Raw genomic sequence first — 19,849 nt, 5'->3', positions numbered from 1 at the left:
TTTATTTTGTTTTTCATTTGGGGGAGAGATTTTTGTTTGACTCATTGTTAAGATTGGAGCCAGACTTCTCAGGAGGGAGAATTAGGGTAGATAGACCGCTCTGCTCTTGTGGATAGCCCCTTATCCAGGAGTACATGGGCAGCGTGCATTGGGCTTGATGGGTTATTACAGCAACAACAGCAAAAGGAAAGACAAGTTTTGGGAGGGGTAAGAAGTAGACCAGGAGGAGTGAGGAATGGAATATAATCAAAAGTACCTTGTATGAATGTATGAGATTCACAAAGGATTGAATATATATATATATATATATATATATATATATATATATATATATGATATTGCTAAAGCCAGAGAAATCATTGCTGTTAACAAGCAAGCACAAGATCAGAGACAAAATAGATGTGCCAGGAAAACCTCGTTGAGAAGGCAGGTCTGTATGATCACCAGACCATGCTATGACATCTAAACAGGTAGAAGACTCTAGTCAGGTTATTAGAACTCCGGAGAGAAAGCCCAGACACAGTGATAATAGATGGACTGTCTTTTTAAGGAACTTAAGTAGTACAGCTGACACCTGTGTAGGCAGTAATAAGGACAGTTGGTGAGGCTGGCCCAACTGGGTCACGCACTGCCAGAGACCAGGCAGAAAAAAAAAAAAAAAAGCTGCATGCTGACCCACTAGCAGTCACCGTTGCAAGTGCCAGACCAACAAACGCCTATTCTTGTTGAAGAATGAATTAGAAATCTGAGCTCAATGTTTGTTACAGCTGGAACCCAGCAACGTTACCAAAGCTGCCCCGTCGAAACAGAGTCTGTGTGTTTCTTAAGAAAAGTAGAGAAATCCTAAAGGAGGAATGGGGATTCTGAAAGATGAGGATGCTAGGATCTTCTTTTGATTCAAAGAGATGTCCTAAGATGAGGGTGGTACCCATGGTTTTGGCCTTGGGAGCTATTGAGTTTATCCATTAAAAAAAAAAAAAAACGTCCTCCTGAGGCACGTTAGCAGAAAGAGATGTGACCTCCCTGCCATCCTTGTATGTGTTTGTGCTCATGTTAGCCCTTGTAAAACGACTCATTCTATTTTCCCAGTAATAAAATTCAGCTCTTTGCTCAACGTTGACTCTTCGCCACTCACTGCAGATAAACAGGAATCAAGCTGACTTCCTGTGAGCCAGGCGGGTTGGTGTTGTCCTGGGACTGACTTTTGTTCTGGGTAAGAAGCTGACTGCACAAAGATCTAAATGTAACTGGCGATGCTGCCTAGCCACCGCACCGCCCCCCCCCCCCATCCATTTCCCTCCCAGATGTGGGCTCACATTCTCTCAAGGACAACAGCTCTATTTTAATCCGTTCAATGTGTCGTCTCTTAACAGACTAAACACCACGTTTGCTGAACAGAAACACTGGGGAGAAAGAAAATGTTGACCACAAATCAAATAATGATACAAAAATTCAGGCTGTGGACATATCTTCAAAAGTCTGAAGTACTTTCAAAGTAGTGGCTGGTTGTTAGTCTCTGTTTTTAACTATGAGCCTCAAAGTCAGGCAGATTGTAAAACTCTCTTCCTCCCCACAGACCATCAGGAACTTAGAGCCACATTTATCAGTATAAATAATAAATAGAATTCTGATGAACTGGAAGGCAAGACTACCTGCTCCACCCAGCCTCTCCTAGCTTACTCACCAGGTAAAGTACAGAAAAAGGAAATACCTAATTGATTTGGATGATCTGGACTCTCTTGAGGTAGAAGAAGGTAAATAAAAGAGGGAGCTAGAGAAAGAGAAGGAAAGAAGGGAGAGAAGGAGGAGGAGGAGAGAGGAGAGGAGAGAAAGGGGGGATATATTTATGAAAAATCTACCCATATTTTCAAAAGAAAACAAACCAGCTTTGCTTGCTTTTAGTCCTTCTGTCTATAAAGCTGTGTCTAAAGGCACCTAGTCACACCATGATACAATGTGTTTAAATCATTTTAAAGCATTGTCGTCACTTCTGGCTTAATAGTATCATTGTAACAATCATTCCATAGGAATCAGAATTCTTCTTAAGGGAGGAAAACTATTAGAGCAAAACCTTTGAAAGGGCTCTAACAATAGCCGATCTGACCAGGACAAGAGCCTGCCTGCAGGACCTTGAGCAAACTGCTCTGCAGGAACCAAGAAAAAGCAGGCAGCAGGGGGCTCTTTGAACTGAGTGGGGAGAAGAGAATAAAGATAAGAGCATCAAGAAGTGAAGCCAGCCCAGTGTGGTGCTATTTTGGGAAAATCTGAAACAACAACCCGCCCACACCCCCTAGTGCTTTCTTCCTCCTCCCGTGGCTGGAACATGGAATAGAAATAGTTATGCATTGAGTCCAAAGGTTGGGGCTGGAATTGTGCCTAGGAACCAAACTTCCAAACCTGGCGATATGCCAATCGCCAGCGTTGTCCTTGGGGGTGAAAAGGTATGCAGTGGAAACGGATGGGGATGGGTCTTGTTAACTGTTTGGATGGAGAAGCTGAACAGTATCAGGGTCACACTAGTGTGAGTGACAGTCTCAGGTTGAAATGATTGCCTCAAGCTCCAGTTGCAAGAGGTTAATGCCACCTGTCCCTGAACTGTGCCGCCCTTGCAATCTGGAGTCACACTCGTCTCCAAGAAAGCATCTCATCTCCTTCCATCTTGCACCAGCCACCCTGGAATTAGCTACATGATAATCAGAATGTGCTATAGAAGTTGCGTTTGGTGGCGAGGAACAGTGTTCTGTGTCCCCAAGCTGTTTGTTAGGCTGGCCTTTAGTAGTGAAGGAGGCAAGATTCTACATAAACTCCTTCCCACATCTCCCTGTGATTTCTAGTTTGTCTTTCTAGTTTGAGAATAATGATACTGGAATTTGGGAGAGAGCTTCATCTGGGATGGATGCCACATGTGACCAGGGAAACTGGGGTCATTGCTGAGGGTTCTTAGTCTCAGTGATAAAACAGTTTAAGAACGGGCTCAGAAGAAACCTCAAGGTTAGGTTTACTTGAGCTTACAAGCAAAACCGAGCTATAAATCTTGGCAGCTTCCTGGAGGAGGAAGAAAGAAAGCCAGGCTATTCGATTTGAGCTGCTTATGTTCAGCCGCGCAGGTCAGACAGACAGCCATACAAAAGAAGCAGGCTCTGGCTGGGGGTGGCATTAGAGTAGACATTGTGTCAGGACTGCACTGGGTGATACGGATAAAGGACTCAGAAGAGCAGGCAGGCTTAACCCAGCTGCATGCCCATGCTCCATTATTGACTCCACAGGGGGCTGGGATTCTTCGAAGGCAGAATACATTATCTCATTGAGGATATCATTCCTCCCATATTTTTAAAATGGTTTAAGGTAAATCAGCCTACCTGAGGACTGGCCCCTTGGCCAAGTGATTCACTAGTAGCCCAATAACTTGGGTTGATGAACTCATTTTTTGGGGTAGCTTGTAATGTTAGATCTCTACCCAGACCAGAGAAATGGTTTTTCCTTAATGTACACAGATGCTTCTGTACCCATAGCAGACCCCTCTTGGCTCTCCAGGACTACTCCATGCAAGGCACATAAGTAATTTTGACCTTTTAAAGTATAAACCCATGTAACCTCGTACATGCTAAGAGAGATATTTTTAAAAAGTTATAGAGCATATACCATCTGTCATTATTATTGTCGTTGCTCCTCATTACAGAGACAGAGTTGCTTTGTGTATCTACACTCACCTCTTTTCCATCCTTGCTTACTCGCACATATATGGCCAGTCCCAGGATCAGTGTACCACATAGCTGTAGAAAAAAGGGGAGGGGAGGAAGAACGTTAGAATACAAAGATACAATAAAATGCTAATTCCATAAACCCCACTCTTATGACTGCTGGAATAGTTCATCAATACCCAGACCACTACACCCTGGAGTGCTCTGTACCAGTATACAGGACTGATAAGAATCACGGTCCTTTCTTAGTGTTCTGACAAGAAGAGACCTCTGCTAGGAGGTAAAAGACATTTCCCAGGATTTAATTCCAATCATGTGGAATTTTTCCTATGGTTTAAAGATAAGATACCCTTAATATACTTCTGGATTTGATGCTTGGACTCTATGTTGAACCAAGAAAGAAAGGCATAACTCTAACCATTCAATATACATCCAGGGTTTCTGAGGAAGATGGGCATTTGTAAAGACAGACAATAGTAGAACATTTGACAAAATGTGAAGTGAAGCAGTGATGGTATATATTAATTAATATTTTAAAATTCAAATAAACTTTTTTAAAAAAGCAAATTATTTTAGGTAGTAAGGCTTACCCAGAGAAAAGAAACAACAGGGAACAGTATTTTACAGTCTTAAATTCCTTTAATAGCTTTTCCAGATTATTTAATTTGGACCATGGCCAACACATAAAATGTGAAACACATTTTACTTTAGTGTAAGGAAAACTCTTGTCTCTCAAGGTTAATTATATATATATATATATATATATATATATATATATATATATGCCTCAAAAAAACAAGGATGTATTATTAGATAGATATATTATGAGCAGCCCCAGTAACATACCAGACATAGGGCTTTCTAGATGTTTCTGACTCTCCATACTCTAACAAAGAAATGTCTAAGTTCTCCAAAACCCAGCGACCTTCAACTGTCACTGCTTTCATGTATGCGCAGTTGAACCATATGCCTGTGACCCTCAAGCGGAACCTCGAGTGCTTTCTCATTAAGCTTATAGTAGAAATAAGGTCAAAGGGCTTGTGACAAGAATGGGGAGTACACTGAGTGGCTGAGGAGACATGGACTCTCTCTTGCCTCCAAGACCTGGAAAGTCTTCTAAGTCCAAACTGTTTGTTAAGATAAAATAACTGCACCTGATAAATTATAGTCATAAGGTTGAAACTCCAGACCAACTCCTAACCAGTCAACCCTTTCAACATACTTGAACTTCTACAAAAATTGCCCCAATTATTCTAATGCAATTAAAAAAAAAAAAAAAAACAAAAAACCTTTGTCCGTTAGCCAATAACCTATGCAATTGACTATCTTACATGCAGGCATACATAGATGCTATACAAATAAATTAATAAAAGTTGAGAGTTTCGAGCCTCATTTCCTCTTCCTCCCACTACAGCTAATATTGACAAATAAAGATAAGGGCCCAGGTTCAAGGGTGCTAGTGAGCCAATCAGAGGGAGAGAATTCGTGTCAAATGATAACGAGGCTTTCTGATAGTGATTTTATAATGATCACATTTTTCTTGCTAATTAATGGATCTCCTTGTTTATATTTTCTGTTTTTTCTTCTCCCTTTACAAGTATGTTTATACTGGTCATCTTTTTAAGCCTTTATTTTTTAAGAATTTGATACAGTTTATTTTTTATCATATTCATTTTCATCCCCCAACTCACAGGCCACCGTGCCTCTCTTCCCACCCAGTTTCATATTCTTTCTCTCTTCTTAATAATAAAAACAAACAAACAAAAAAATCCACTGGAAAGCATGGTGTCTGGTTTTGTGCCGGCCAATGCCAGTGAGCAGCCTGGAGTATATCTGCTATGCCTGGTATCACTCCATTGTAGAAAACCGATTTCACTACTCTCAGCTGCTAGCATTTGTGACTAGCTTCTTGGCTAGGGCTGGAAGTCTCTGCCCACATCTCCTTTGTGCTGGGATTTGGTCTCCCTCAAGCTTGTACAGATCTCAAACATGCTTTCACTGTCTCTGTGAGTTCCTATATGTATCTACCCTGTCATGTTTGTTTCTTTAAAATCACCTCTGGCTCTTACAATATTTGTACTCTCCCCCCACCCCACCCCCCATCTATATAGATCCCTGAGTCTATATGGGAGAGATACAATTAAAAAAGAAAAATCCCACTCAGGACTGAGCACTCCAAAATCTCACTCAGCATATTGTCCAGTTGTTTGTCCCTCTGTTATTTACCATCTGCTGCAAGAAGAAGCTTCTCTGATGAGGGTTGAGGGATATCCTGATATATGGGTGTGGTGATGTGTCATTAGGAGTCATTTTATTGTTATGTTCATTTAACAGAATAGTAGTAATAGGCTTTCTTTAGGGCCCATGATGTATCTAAACTCAGGTTCTTGACCTCTTTAATGGTATCAGGAATAGATTCCACCCCTTGGGATCCAATGAAAAAGTGATTGGTTACTCCTGTAACATTCATACCCCTCTTGCCCCAGTGGGCATATTTTGCAGGCAGGTTGTTATTACAGCTCCAATGGAAGAAAACTGTAGCATGAATAGCATTTAGCCAGCCGGGTTGAAGCTTTCATTTCCACCCAGATTTCTTCATGTTTGATAACGTAGATACGGGGTGTCTTCAGCAGTAAGGTCTTACCATCAAGTTGTAGAAGATAGCTAGTCACATTAGCAATAGCCTGCAATGTTTGGGGGAGTCTATGGGACCCTTTTGGCCAACAACTAAAAAAAAGCGTAACCCATTCCTGGCACTGGGACTTTTATTTGGTAGTATATGATGTCTAGTGGGGATTCTGTCTCCTCTACTACACGGTAACTCCATGTATATCCCTTTTCTGTATGTTAGACTATAGGAAGCTCCTACAGGAGTAGGTTGTCATATGGTGTTTACTGCTACTTCTCCCTTTCCGTATTCTCTCCTCTGCCCTCACACCCTCATACTGATCGTCTTGATAGTTACTCTGGCCTTGAACTTTAACTAAAACTAATATTCACTGTGCTAGTAATTATTGTGTATCTGGAACTTGAAAAAGAACACAGAAATCTATATGACAGGCTCTGAAGGGGGAAATGGAAACGGGGTAGGATGTAACTATATTATGATCTCAAAAAATAGCAACGATAATGAACTCTTACACTTTATCATTACATTATTAATATATTTACATTTTACTAATTAATTACATTTTTGCAATTATACTTAATTACAACTGTAATTATGCTTAATTACAAGTGTAATTACAAGTAATTACAATTAACACAAGTACATTACATATTACATTATTAATATATAATACTGTATTAATTAGACTGCACATGTGTATCTTAATTATTTGACCCTCAAACCTTATTAGGTTTTCTCGGCCACCGAACATTACCTGTAACGATAACCTTGAAAATAAAGAGTACTCAATTGTTTCCGAAGGGAAGAGTATTTTCTCTAACTTCAGCCTCCACAATTACACAGAATGCATTCTCAGATATTGAAATTGGCTACACTCTCATGTCCATTCCTGTCATTATCTCTTTTTTCTATGTATTAGTTTTAAAATGAAAATGTACTGTTTAAAGCATCTTTCTCATCTCATTGGAGAACTTTATATGTGAAGACCACAAACTTAATATCATTAGGACATTTGAAAATGCTCCAGCGAATCTTAGAAGTAGTTGTGCCTTCTATCAAGTGGATGAAATAAGTACAGAGCCATTCCATTCCCATTGTCTTGAGATGGACCATCACCATCTGTGATGCCTCCTGCACTCTTCTCCTTTATCTCTAAGGATGTGTTAAGTTGTTAAGACATGTCTTGCTCTAGATATTTATGCTTGTAAGACTGGGGAGTGAAAGGCATTAATAAGTTGGCTCTATGCCTGGCATCAGTGGCCACAGAGAACTAACTGGCCCATCTTCACTCTGGCTTCATTTTCAGGAGAACCACTGTGTTTTTCATCCGGTTCTAATGTGACATCTTTGGTTTTTACAATTAGAATGTGGTTGGTCTGAATTAGTATACTGAGAATGTAGGCAATTTTGATATTAACAGATAGACAAGCAATGGTCTGATTCGTATTTCCTTAGACTCTCACATAAGACGCCGTTTTAATGACTATATTTAGAAACAGGACTTTTAGGAGAAAATTCAGGTTAAATGAGGCCATCAAAAGTAGAATCCTAATGCAGTGAAATTGAGGATCTTACAAGAGATAGCTGTCTCTGTCCATCATCTTAACCTCTGGGAAGAACCACGTGACAAAAAGTGAGAAGGCAGAAGGACCCTTGACAGACACCCAACTCAATTTTAGACCTCTCAGCTTTCAGAAGGTAAGAAATGAATTTTGGTTGTTTCAGCTACCAATCTATGATAATTTCTTATGAAAGACTGTACTGGCTGGTTTTGTGTGTCAACTTGACACAAGCTAGAGTTATCACAGAGAAAAGAGCCTCCCTTGAGGAAATATTTCCATAAGATCCAGATGTAAGACATTTTCTCAATTAGTGATCAAGGGGAGACAGTCCAACCCATTGTGGGTGGTGCCATCTCTGGGCTGCTAGTCCTGGGTTCTATGAGAAAGCAAGCTGGGCAAGCCAGGGGGAGCAAGCCAGTAAGTAGCATCCCTCTATAGCCTCTGCATCAGCCCCTGCCTCCAGGTTCCTGCCCTGTGTGAGTTCCGGTCCTGACTTCCTTTGGTGATGAACAGCAGTGTGGAAGTGTAAGCTGAATAATCCCTTTCCTCCCCAACTTGCTTCTTGGTCATGATGTTTTGTGCAGGAATACAAACCCTGGCTAAAACAAGATCCAAGCCAACTAAGACAGAAAATATGCTGGAATCAACAAAATGTCAGGAAGACAATGGCAAGACACCCAGAACTAACTTCTTCTGATTTGAGCTCTGCAGGACTTGACAGAAATGTATGAGGACCTAGGAACCTAGGCTCAGCTTACAGTAGTCCCAATGGTCATTAGTGGAGAAGAGTCTGTGTAATCAACAGCAACAAATCAACAACATCAGGAGCAAAGTGGTTTGTAAATCAAGACCACTTGGGTCGGAATGTTTGGGGCCTCATCTATCCAGAGTGGAGGCCAGCATCATTGAGGGTGTAGTCCCCTAATTTCCACAGACTTCTTGCCTTGTGAAAAAAGAAGAGCTTACAGTTGGACTAAAATTATGCTTATGTTTTAAAAGCCTACTGTGGATAAAATACAATCATCATTTGAGGGGTGAGATTTTATATTAAACAGCATCAATTAAACTACTACATACCAATCCTTGCTTATAAGTTGTCATAAAGTTTCTTAGTTAATCTTTATAGTGAGTCCTTCTAGGCAAAAGTGCCATCCTCAGTCTATGCAGGGAGGAAGTGTGGAGCAGAGAAGAGTCAATGAGTGTGTTAGCACACAAAGCAATAGGGTGGGGAGGTTCAGGATCTGAATCACGGTTGGCATGAATAAACATTTTTATTCCATTTCTTTAACTGCGGTAGAAGAATTATTGCTTTATCATAAATTCTTTCTGCATTAGTTTCTCCTCTGTTCCAAAATTCAACATGCAAAATTATTTGTCACGATATGAAATAGTTTCATATCTTATTCGTTAAAAAGGTTATGAAATGTTGATTGAAACATCAGTTTTCATAAGCACCTACTATTATTTTGAGTCCTTTGTGCATATTAACTCACAGTGATCTAAAAAGGTAGACTGAGCTATTGTCATCATTTGTGTAGATGACAAACTGTAACACACGGAGAAGTTAGCCCCTCCAAGGAAGGACAGCTGGTGAAGGGGCACCTGTTTGACCTAAGCTTGCTACAACTGGGCCCTTACACCTTCCCTGTTCCCATAATTCAACTGGATAACGTTAACTGTACAATGACAAGCAGCTGCTGTATTAACAATGGTCATAGATTTCAACCACAGTTGACTGTTTATAGTGGGGCTTTTCAACAGGTGACAAGATAAAATATAACTGTGTCCCATTATTTATGATGTACCTTTATCTCAAAGATATGCCTGCTTTGCATGTAAGCTCTTGTAGACAGAATATCTTATGTATTGTATGGATGGATCACCTGTCAATTAAAAGGCCTATGGCCTATGGCTTAGGCAGGAAATAGAAGGTGGGACATCTGGGAGCCAGAAAGAATTCTGGGGAAGGCCTAGGCGGGGAAAGATCCACCAGGGAAAATGTGCAGTCACAGATGCGTGGTACCTAAGCACAGGTAACTAGCCACAAGGTAGAATGTAGATAAAAATAAATGGGTTATCTTAAGTTATGATCTAGTTAGAGAAGAGCCTGACTATACAGCCAAGGTATTTATAAATATATCTTGAGTCTGAGTCTTATTTCTGGGAGCATGGGGCTGGAAGGAAGAACCGGGGACCTAATTTCTACAGCTCTTGATGAAGCTGGACACAGCCAGTATAGAAAAGACAATAAACATTGGATCACTGGTTCCTGGATTTGCTGCCTGTTCACACTAACCTTCCGAACAGTTCCATCTCCCTTGTGTTGACCACTTTCGGTGCAAATGCCTTTGACTGGCTGGCTGGCTTAAGCCCTTTTCTTTACTGTGCACATGTGAAGATTGGTAATGTGCCTCTGTGCTTTTCTTCATGAGACCTGATGGCCACATGATGCTCTGTGTGTAGATTTTATTCTACATCTTCCCATAGAAGGTTCCATACTTCTGCTTACCCAGATGCCCAGGAAACACTAAGCCTCTTGGATACTCCCTGGTCTGTCCTATCTAAGAAGGGTGTGAGAAAATTGGGCCATTTCCTGTTTGATTTATGACTCAAGGAAATAGGTTTGTTATCTGTAACTTTTCTATCATTAGTAATACCTTCAATTCTCCCATTTGCAGCCTTCTCCACCATGATTAGAAATGATTTTCAACTCATGTGTTCTTTCTTTCATTATCAATTCATATCAACTGAAAACCACCATGCATTTGTGTGGCACGTCAAGTTCTCCCGGAAGAGAAACCGGTATGTTCAGATCAAATGACCATATGCCTATCTCAGAGATATTTCAACATCTGGTCCCACTTTCCCAAAGCCAAGTTTCACAAGTTAAAACCCGAAAGAATGCATTTTTTAAAAAACACAAGGCCGTGGACATCTACGAGAAAACCACATCAATGGGAACACTAAAATTTTTGCTTAAGTAAACATTAAGAATGTGACAAATTGCTAATTTCCTTAAGGATTTTAAGTTTCCAACTGAGAGCTCTTGGGGCTGAGGGGGGAGAGGAGAGTGAAAATAGGAATGCCCCCTCACCTCAGAAACAGTGCCAGATGCCTATATTTTTATTTGAAATGCTCATATGACATGTGGCTAAGAAGTTACCATTGGCCTTGCCGATTACCGTTCTCACTAAGTCTCTGTCCCTTACCTAGTGATTGCAGGTCCCACCACACAGGGACATGAGACAAAGCCATGACAGAAGTTAGAGCTATCTAACTGAAATCTATGGGGTCAGAAAGATTTTATGCGTGATCTGGGAGAAAGAACAGATTGTAACCATAATCAGAGTTTCCCAGGAAACCCGTGACAGTGTCTGGAAACACAAAGGTACACAGCAGGGACAGTTGCAGCTGACCTTCAACCTCTGTCTTAAACCCATTACACAGCCCCTTCCTGGATTATCCTCATGTAACATTCTTGAGTCAAAATTTGGATCCATTCCAAACTCCTGTGGGCGAATTAGACAATTGATTCTAACTTCCATCAGAACTTTGCATGCTTTGGTCATAACATAGAGATGTATTTCAACTTTTTCCTAATCTGGAGATTGTTTCCAGTTAGTGTATTTTCAGACATATTTTTAACATCTTAAACCCTATGTGTTTATTAATATATTAATATTTATATATTATATATATGATCATATATATGATATATATAAATATATGATATATATATAAATTATAAGTTATAAATATCTGATATATATATATATATATATATATATATATATATATATCATAGAAATAGAAGCAATGGCTGTAGTTTTGTACAAAACAAAACAAAGAGATCAGGACTTTTTAAAGAAATAGGTAGTTCTAACTCTGGCCAGGAAATTAGCAAATGAAGCTAAAATATCTTGTCTCACTTAATCGTAAAGAAGTTAGAAAGGTTACGATAATCATGTTGAAAAGAATCAGAAGCCAACTTGAAATGCCTCTTGGCAAAAACCCAGAATAAATCATATATCAATAAGGATAAGAACTGTATTGGGCTGTATTATTATTTTATAAGGAAAATATCTTATTGTTAAGTGGTATGAGAAAGTTAACTCGATATTTTGAAATCTGGTAAAAAGTAAGAAGTCTTTATATCATATTTGTGTGTGGCTTCATGATATATAAAATATGTATGTATATATATTCTCTCACATACACATCATATATGTGTGTGTGTGTGTGTGTGTGTGTAGGTTTGCATACACACACACATACACACATGCACACACACACACCATGCCCTAAAAAACCAAACAATACATTTCTCCTCAACTGACATATGAATAAACACTGATAGCATTGATTATCAGCCATTTCAGTCACATAAGAAACCCAAAATGAAGTTCAGCATCATCACAAACATGACACCATCACGTACTGTCAACTGACCTAATGCCACTGCTAATTTACAGAAATACAGAAGACAGAGAACTATGACGAGGCACACCTTGGGTGTGCGAACGGCAAAATCCGGACCATAGAACCAACGATAAGGCCAACCGAAATAACTACACAAAATTTCAAAAAAGAGGGGAAATGATAAACTCTGAGGAAGAAGATTAAAACTGCCACAGAAGCTGTATTGACTGACCGCAGTCTGTGGGCCCATTCTGGATAACAGTTCAAATAACATGTTTGAAGCAATTAGAAACTTAAACCCGAATTAAGAAATTCTTATTAAATTTTTAGAATATGAGAATGATATTGTGGATACATTAGTAAATGTAATTGCCTTTCAAAATTCATGCTAAAGGATTGAGAGATGAATGATAACTCTAATATTTTCTTCCTAATTGCCTGGGCCAGTGACTGAGACTATGCACGTCCAGACTGGTTTCATGGTTTTAGTGGCCCAAGTAATGGAGTTAATTTTCCAAATTGGTCTTCATCTGTGAATGTTGGGAAGTTTGAGAAAAGCCAAAGCACACATTCATTTCGTCCTTTTTCCTCAACTCTCAACAGCTTTAATAATTCAAGAGAAGCAATATGTTTGATTACTTTTTAAAATCTGTCACATATTCTTGAGTTTCAAAATATGTTTCTAGCTTCTAGTAATTTCAAAAGCAGCCCCCCCCCTTTTAGGAAAAGGACAAAGTAAAGAGAACAAAATGTCTTTATTCTTTTACTTATTTATATAAATAAATACTTATTCAATGAATTTAATTCACCATCATGTCACGTTTATTCATTAGGCTGCTAGCCATTGACTGGAAAGTAATTTCATACTATACTATAAAGTTATATTAGTCTATTTAAATCATTATTATTTTAATGCAATGAAAATATGAGATTGGAGCTTTCCCTTCACCCCGGCCTCTCCAGATCTCTATTAAACCCTTTACCCAAAGTTAAGAAAGAAAAAAAAATGAATTTATTAGACTGATACCAGCCATCTCTCTATTAAAGGCCAAAAGGCTCAGACACAAAACCAGAGCACCAGAACTCCTTATTCTTCATAACTCATAAACTACGTTTCAATCCAGAAACAATATGATTGTTTTCTGTTTGAGCACCCTGGGACATTTCCATTGCTTTACTTGTGAACACATTCTAGTTATACTATGAATGTACCTGTGATAAGGTTCTCTCCCCAACATCCCATCCTGCCCCTTCAAATCATGATATTTATTTTTTTTTTCAGTGTTAAGTGATGCTTTTAAGGCACTTGGGGCCATCATCAGACTTAAGCAAGGCGTAATTTGCAAGAAACAAACCCTGTTGTTTGAGGGGGTGGGTTGATGACACACCAAAATACTGACTTCAAAATCCTAACACATAGTCACTGGTTTAGCTGAATCTTATGATTAAATACTCTTACTGCTTCTCCAGGGAGTATTTCAAGACCCTTTATTTTTCCTGGGGACTCTGAAAATGTTCCTCTCATGTATTTACCGCCCCCGGCCACCCACTAGTTAGTCACCTGTTTTAAACCCAGATGTCAAAAGGAGGGAACCGGAAGCCATGCTAAATCGAACTGTTTTGCCTGGAATCTTTAAACCAGAGTGCTGATTGACACAGAACTGAGAATCATTGTCCTTTAATTAAAGGATATTTCTCCCTGTGTTTAGTCTTGAAACAATATGAAAACATTCTGGAAATGTATATCCTCAAAGAACTTGAGTACACCTTTTTTTAAGAGTCATTGACCTTTTTTCAGTTCCCCAAACAACCAGCGACAAACAAATCTAAAACATTTCCATGGAAAACGTTTTTTTCCTCCTCATCCTCCAACTCTCTGTAAGTCTGTTCTTGGTCATTTATCTCAAGTCCTCTTTCTTGTACAACACTGATAATGAAAAGAAAAACTACTCACCCAGAACAAGAAGTTGAAGAAAAACATAGAATACTTTAAACAGCTGCTCACACCTGCCATTTCGGAGAAGGGGCAGCCACCCAGTTACAATGGGACGAACTAGTTCTTTCAAGGCTGTCCTGCTTAGGCTCTGAGGGATTTTGCCTGCAGAGATCCGTGTGCCTGCAGCTTGGGGGCAGAAATAAAGAGCAAAGAAGTAGACGGAACGAAAAAAAAAAAAAAAAACAGTTATTAAAATGGATAAAAAATTAACCCACACCTTTAAATATCCCAAACGTTATCTTCAGGCGAGTACGTTCTTTTTCCTTCTTATGGCTGCTAAGGCATTGGGCCAGGATATTTATGAGGGCTTCTCAAAACCCGCTCCCTCTAGAGTAAACAGATATCAAGTTAAGGGAGTGGCCGGGGCAGAGGTGGAGAATGGTACAGCGTGATAGTAGGTGGATAGACTGGCTGGTGTTGCTGCCCTCTCTCCTAACCCTGCGGAAATCGCTGCCCAGCTCTCAAGTAAATGGGCCTTGTGTCTCACTTTGTTTTGCATCACTTTTTTTTTTTTTTTTTTTAATAGGAGCACAAAGTTTCTTTCAAATGCACCGATAGGTATTTGGAAACCTGCAAAGCATCCGGGCCTTAGTGACAGCAACCTCTTCTCCTCAACTTAAAATGAACAGTGAAACAACCACTAATCAGCTGCGTGCCTTGTTTGGTTGTTGTTGTTGTTGTTGTTGTTATTGTTATTGTCATTCTCTTAGATACCTGCCACTTTCAAGAATTAAAGGGGAAGTGGACTGCCTTTGCGTGTTAGAGTAAGAACATTCAGGGTTTATTTTTTACCTCTGTGTGAAAGGGGGTGGAAAAAAAGGGAAGGAAACTCTGAGGAGCGGCTCCTGACTGCCCTTTTGTGTTTACTTATGACTCAGTAAACCAGGGCTGATAGCCTGGTTTGTTTTTAAGGTAGACTTAGGTTTCTTTCTTCGGAGAAATAACCTAAGGGGGCAGTTTCACTCTAACTTGGTTTCTGGGTTCTGGGCAGTTGACAAAGAAAATTCCTTTGGGAATCTGCCTGTGGCCTCATGAAGGCAGCTCACTCAGCTGCTTCTGGTGCTAATGGGATGTAGCCTCCACTGGATAAATGCGCGCTTCTGCCATCTATTTGGCCAGGTTGCTCTGAGGAACCAACCTGGGTCTTGTGTCTTTCCTTTCATACCTTTCAGATGACCTCCCTTGCCCCCTAAATAAAACAACCGTATATGTCAAAAATTTGTTAGGAAAACAATTCCCTAAAAAATCTTCACTACATACAACTATAACAGGTAACTGGGGTCTTAGCCCACAAAAAAAAAAAAAAAAAAAAAAAAAAAAAGGAAATCTTTCTAATTTTCACAAATATCTGACTTTGCTCTGTAGCTATAATATATATATTTATTTCTGATACATCATTAGCAGTAGCATTAAGTGTCATCGGTGAAATTTAGGATTAGGTCCCCAAGTGCACTTGATCAGAAGGACAATGAGCTCCAGGAATTTGTTGCTGCCAACCCCAGCCCTGGGCCTACAGATGGATATAGTCCGCTTTACCAGTCTTTTACGTAAATGCTGGAGAACCAAACCCAGGTCTCCGTGTCTCTCTACCCCAGATACTTCACTGGCTGAGGAGATGACGGCTCTCCTCAGTCCATAATCATCACGATCTGGGTAAACCTCTGTGCCCTGTTATATTCAATTATATTAGTGTCTTTCTCCTGTTTGACCATTTATGTCTGAGAAGCAGTGATCCTGGCCCATTGCCCTCATTAGTCATAGCATCTAACATTGGAGATAAAGGGGCGTAGACCCGCAATCCAGATCCCCAGAACGTTCAATCAGTGGCTCCTCCATTGAACTCCCTAGGGAACTCTTGAGTGTGGTATCCAAACATCAATCCCATGTCTATCTTTTAAACCTCTCTGGAACCCTAACTTCCTAATATATCATGGCCATATACGGCAATGCACAAATGCACACAACCATAGAATACCTTTCCAGAAAGAGATCCTGAACCAGTATCACAGATATGGGCATAGTCTCAAAACCTGGGATCTATAAAAAAAAAAAAAAAAAAAAAAAAAAAAAAAAAAAAAAAGCTCAAATTTACTACTTCAAGAAAGTGACACTCTATTCACAAAACTGCCTTGCGACAGAATCCCTTCTAGAAACAAAGCTATTCGATGGTTATCAGATCTGAATTCTGCCCCCCTTCCCCCCCCCCCCGCCTCAACAGCTGAAATTTGAAGTTTGCGTCATTTTATCACCTTGATTACTACAGAGTTTGTGGTCTAGTTATTCAGTTAATGTAGCAGGAGTGGGACAGGGTAGGGTGGAGTAGGGCGGAGAACAAGGTGGGGTTGGAAGTGTCCGTCATAAATCTTAGAAAAGATCAAACCAGGAAAGAGAGTCAACGGCAAGTGGGCTATTGCAGGGAGAGATGACATCCAGGTAAAGGGCAGAAACTCCCAGTAATTTTCAATAAAGGTACCTTCGTGTTGACACCCTGCCAAGTCCTGTTACTCATAGTGAACTCATAGGGAGAATCCAAGTCTCACTTCCTGATCATAGAAACCCTCCGTGATGCAGTCACCACTGAGTCAGGTTTGCTGATAGGGCAGAAATACTGGCAGGGGAGAGAGAAGATTCTTAGGCTGGGGTGGTGGAAAGAGCAGGGGTAGGAACATCGGGGCCCTGGTAGTTAATACAATATTTCCTCCAGGCTATCTGATTTCCATTTGGAAACTACTGTGATTTGAACGAGTCCCCGAAGGGTCACGTGTTACAAGCTTAATCTCCAATCTCAGAGAGCTGGGGTTTGTAAGAGGTGCTCAGGTTATGGGGGATTTACAGCGTTCTGGTGGGAGTGGCTCTTAGCTTGAGGGTGGATTGTTTTGCAAAAGCATGCTCAGCCTTTCTCGTGCCCTTTCTGGAATGGGATGTCTTCCTCTACTCCCTCTTTTCTCTCTCCCTGTCACCTCCTCCTGCACACACACATGCGCACATGCACGTGTGCGCACACACACACACCAAATATAAGCCGGCACATATACTCCTCTGAGCTTCCACCGTCTGCTGTAGAGTATTGCAGAACGAAGTCACTCATCCGATACAGTAAACAGACTTGATTTTTCTAAGCTGTAAGAAAGAAAACCTCTCTTCTTCAAGACTTTCTCACTCTGATACACTCTGTTTTAAAAGCACAAGACACACCTTTAAATTAGAACTTTATTGAGAAAATAGTCTTAAAGCTTAACATTACCAGAGTAGTGATTTCGGCTCTACAGGACACACCCTAAACTCTATCCCTGAAACTACATTCTGGGTGTCTTACAACTGTTGTGAGCACAGCGGTTTAGAAACCAAGGTGTCCTTTGAAGTTCCTTTGACATCTAAGTATCTGGTTTTGTGGCATCCCACAGCTCTGTTTCCTGTATTGTTATGTATCTTGGATTTAATGCAACATTTTACATATAGTGAGAAATGATGTTCAAAAATGTTCGGCAAACGTAGTTGCTGTCGTGCCATTTGTTACAAAAACAAACAAGCAAAAAGCCAAGCTGCCTTTTTGTACTCACTCTTCAACAAAGAAAGAAAGAAGGAAAGAAAAGATCTGTTTTTAAAGAATTTTCTACTAAGAAGATCACTTCCTCTTTCATGTTTACAAAATTCAGTAATTCTTGTCAAAAAAAGAAAACCTAATGACATATTTTAGAAAAAAGGTTCTTCCCGGGCAGTGGTGGCACACGCCTTTATTCCCAGCACTTGGGAGCCTGTGGATTTCTGAGTTCGAGGCCAGCCTGGTCTACAAAGTGAGTTCCAGGATAGCCAGGGCTACACAGAGAAACCCTGTCTCGAAAAAAACCAAAAAAAAAAAAAAAAAAAAGAAAGAAAAAAGATTCTTTTTTTCTATTGTCTTCTACATTCTCAGAAATACATGTGTCACACTGTGAATACTGAATTCATTTTCTCAAAGGTTACTAACAGTAAAAGAGCTTCGATGCTGTGAGGATGTGTGAGGACTGGACTCAGAAGTGCACGAGTAATGGAGTCAGCGCCCGTCTTAAACTATTAAAGTGAAAAGTTCTCTGGTCTCATTTGGCAGCTCCATCCCTGTCCTTCCCAGAAAGCTAAAGGGTGGGACTTCCATCCACTTCATTGTGCGCTGATCTAATCCCTGCCTGCCTACCCACCCAGTGTAAACTCAGGCTTCCTTTCCTGTGCTCTTACACAGCCCACCCATGAAAACTTTCCTTGTATTCCCATAGGAAGGGGAAAGCATGTGACACGAGGACAGTCCCTCTTACTCCTTTGTAAGACCTTATACACAAGCCTTACTCACATTAATTATAACTCAGAAGGAAATGTGGTTGACAATTACAAATGCCAATGTTTAGTATCCTCTATAAACATTTTTATTTGAAAATACTCATGGTTTATTCCTGGACAGGAGATAACCATGTACATGCTGTAAGGAGAAATAGAAAAGCGTGTATGAGGAAAATACAATTCAGATCACTAAAATCTGGTAGTAAATGATTTTATATATATATATATATATATATATATATATATATATATATATATGTATATATATATATACATATACATATATATATAATTGAGTCACTATGGTACAGTGATTACAGGTACAACCAGGCCATGGTAGAATTGAGATGCCTGTAGACTCTTCCCTGGTGTCTCTGCAGCTCAACATACTCTTTTTGTTCAAGTTGAAAAAAAAGCCAGATGCTGCCTGTGATTCAAGGTCAGGCCTTTGACAATCCTTAAAGATGAGCTCTCCCAACCTTTCCTAGGGTGAACTAATTCTTAAGGGATTCACCTTGAATGTTCTTCCAGGGGCTGGAGTGCTATCTTCTTTAGTTTGTGATGAGAAATATACCTACCTATGATAAGACAATAAATATTCATAAAGTCTTCTCCCTGTAAAAGGCAATAAGCACAGGACCCTAGACATAGATGATGTCTTGGGGGGGATTCAGTAGAAGGATCAGCTTATGCGATGCCAATGTTTGCCAGGCACCTGAGCCTAGAACTCCTGGAATCCCATCCCCCGTCAGACCCTCCAGATGGGGCTCCCAGCATCCCAGCAGGCTCAGCATCCTCACAGTGAGAATTGCTGTGACCGACCACCAGCTTTTCTGCTTAAGTGTGCCTTTTCCCTCTGCTCTGTCTATTCTGGTTGCCAACAAGGCACGGGGATATTTATTAAGTTTTTATTTGCTGGATTGTCATTACAACTCAATGTCCCTTCTATGGTTGCATTTAAAAAAAAAAAAAAAACAAAAAAAAAACAAACTATCCTTCACTTACATATGGTTGTTCTATCTATTTAAACTTAAAGCTTTTACTACCTGATCTCTTGGAAGTTAATCTTGATTTTTTTTTTTCTTTTCTTCAAATTAGCATTCATGACCATGTTCAGACTACAGTTCTCATCAAGAGAATGAGGAATACAGAACAGGACTTTGAAATAGCCATTTCAGCTTCACTGGACAGTCCATTCTCATAGTATGTATTTACCCGGTTGCTTGCCTCT

General features: G+C 40.0%; 1 protein-coding gene across 1 annotated transcript in view; it reads right to left on the bottom strand.

The window, feature by feature from the left end:
- The window catches only part of Tspan8 (tetraspanin 8), a 32,738-nt gene extending 18,060 nt beyond the window's left edge, over nt 1–14,678 (bottom strand). The window contains exons 1-3 of the mRNA XM_076920257.1: nt 14,525–14,678; nt 14,266–14,433; nt 3,711–3,773 (exon numbers count right to left, since the gene is read on the bottom strand). Coding sequence (XP_076776372.1) covers nt 3,711–3,773; nt 14,266–14,325 — 123 coding nt within the window. The 5' untranslated portion in view covers nt 14,326–14,433; nt 14,525–14,678. The remainder of the gene's footprint in view (nt 1–3,710; nt 3,774–14,265; nt 14,434–14,524) is intronic.
- Nucleotides 14,679–19,849: the final 5,171 nt, after the last annotated feature.

The sequence above is a fragment of the Arvicanthis niloticus genome, chromosome 22 (genome assembly GCF_011762505.2).
Source record: "Arvicanthis niloticus isolate mArvNil1 chromosome 22, mArvNil1.pat.X, whole genome shotgun sequence".
NCBI lineage: Eukaryota > Metazoa > Chordata > Mammalia > Rodentia > Muridae > Arvicanthis > Arvicanthis niloticus.
Note: the sequence above shows the minus strand (reverse complement) of the source record. Positions and strands in the feature narration are given on the sequence as shown.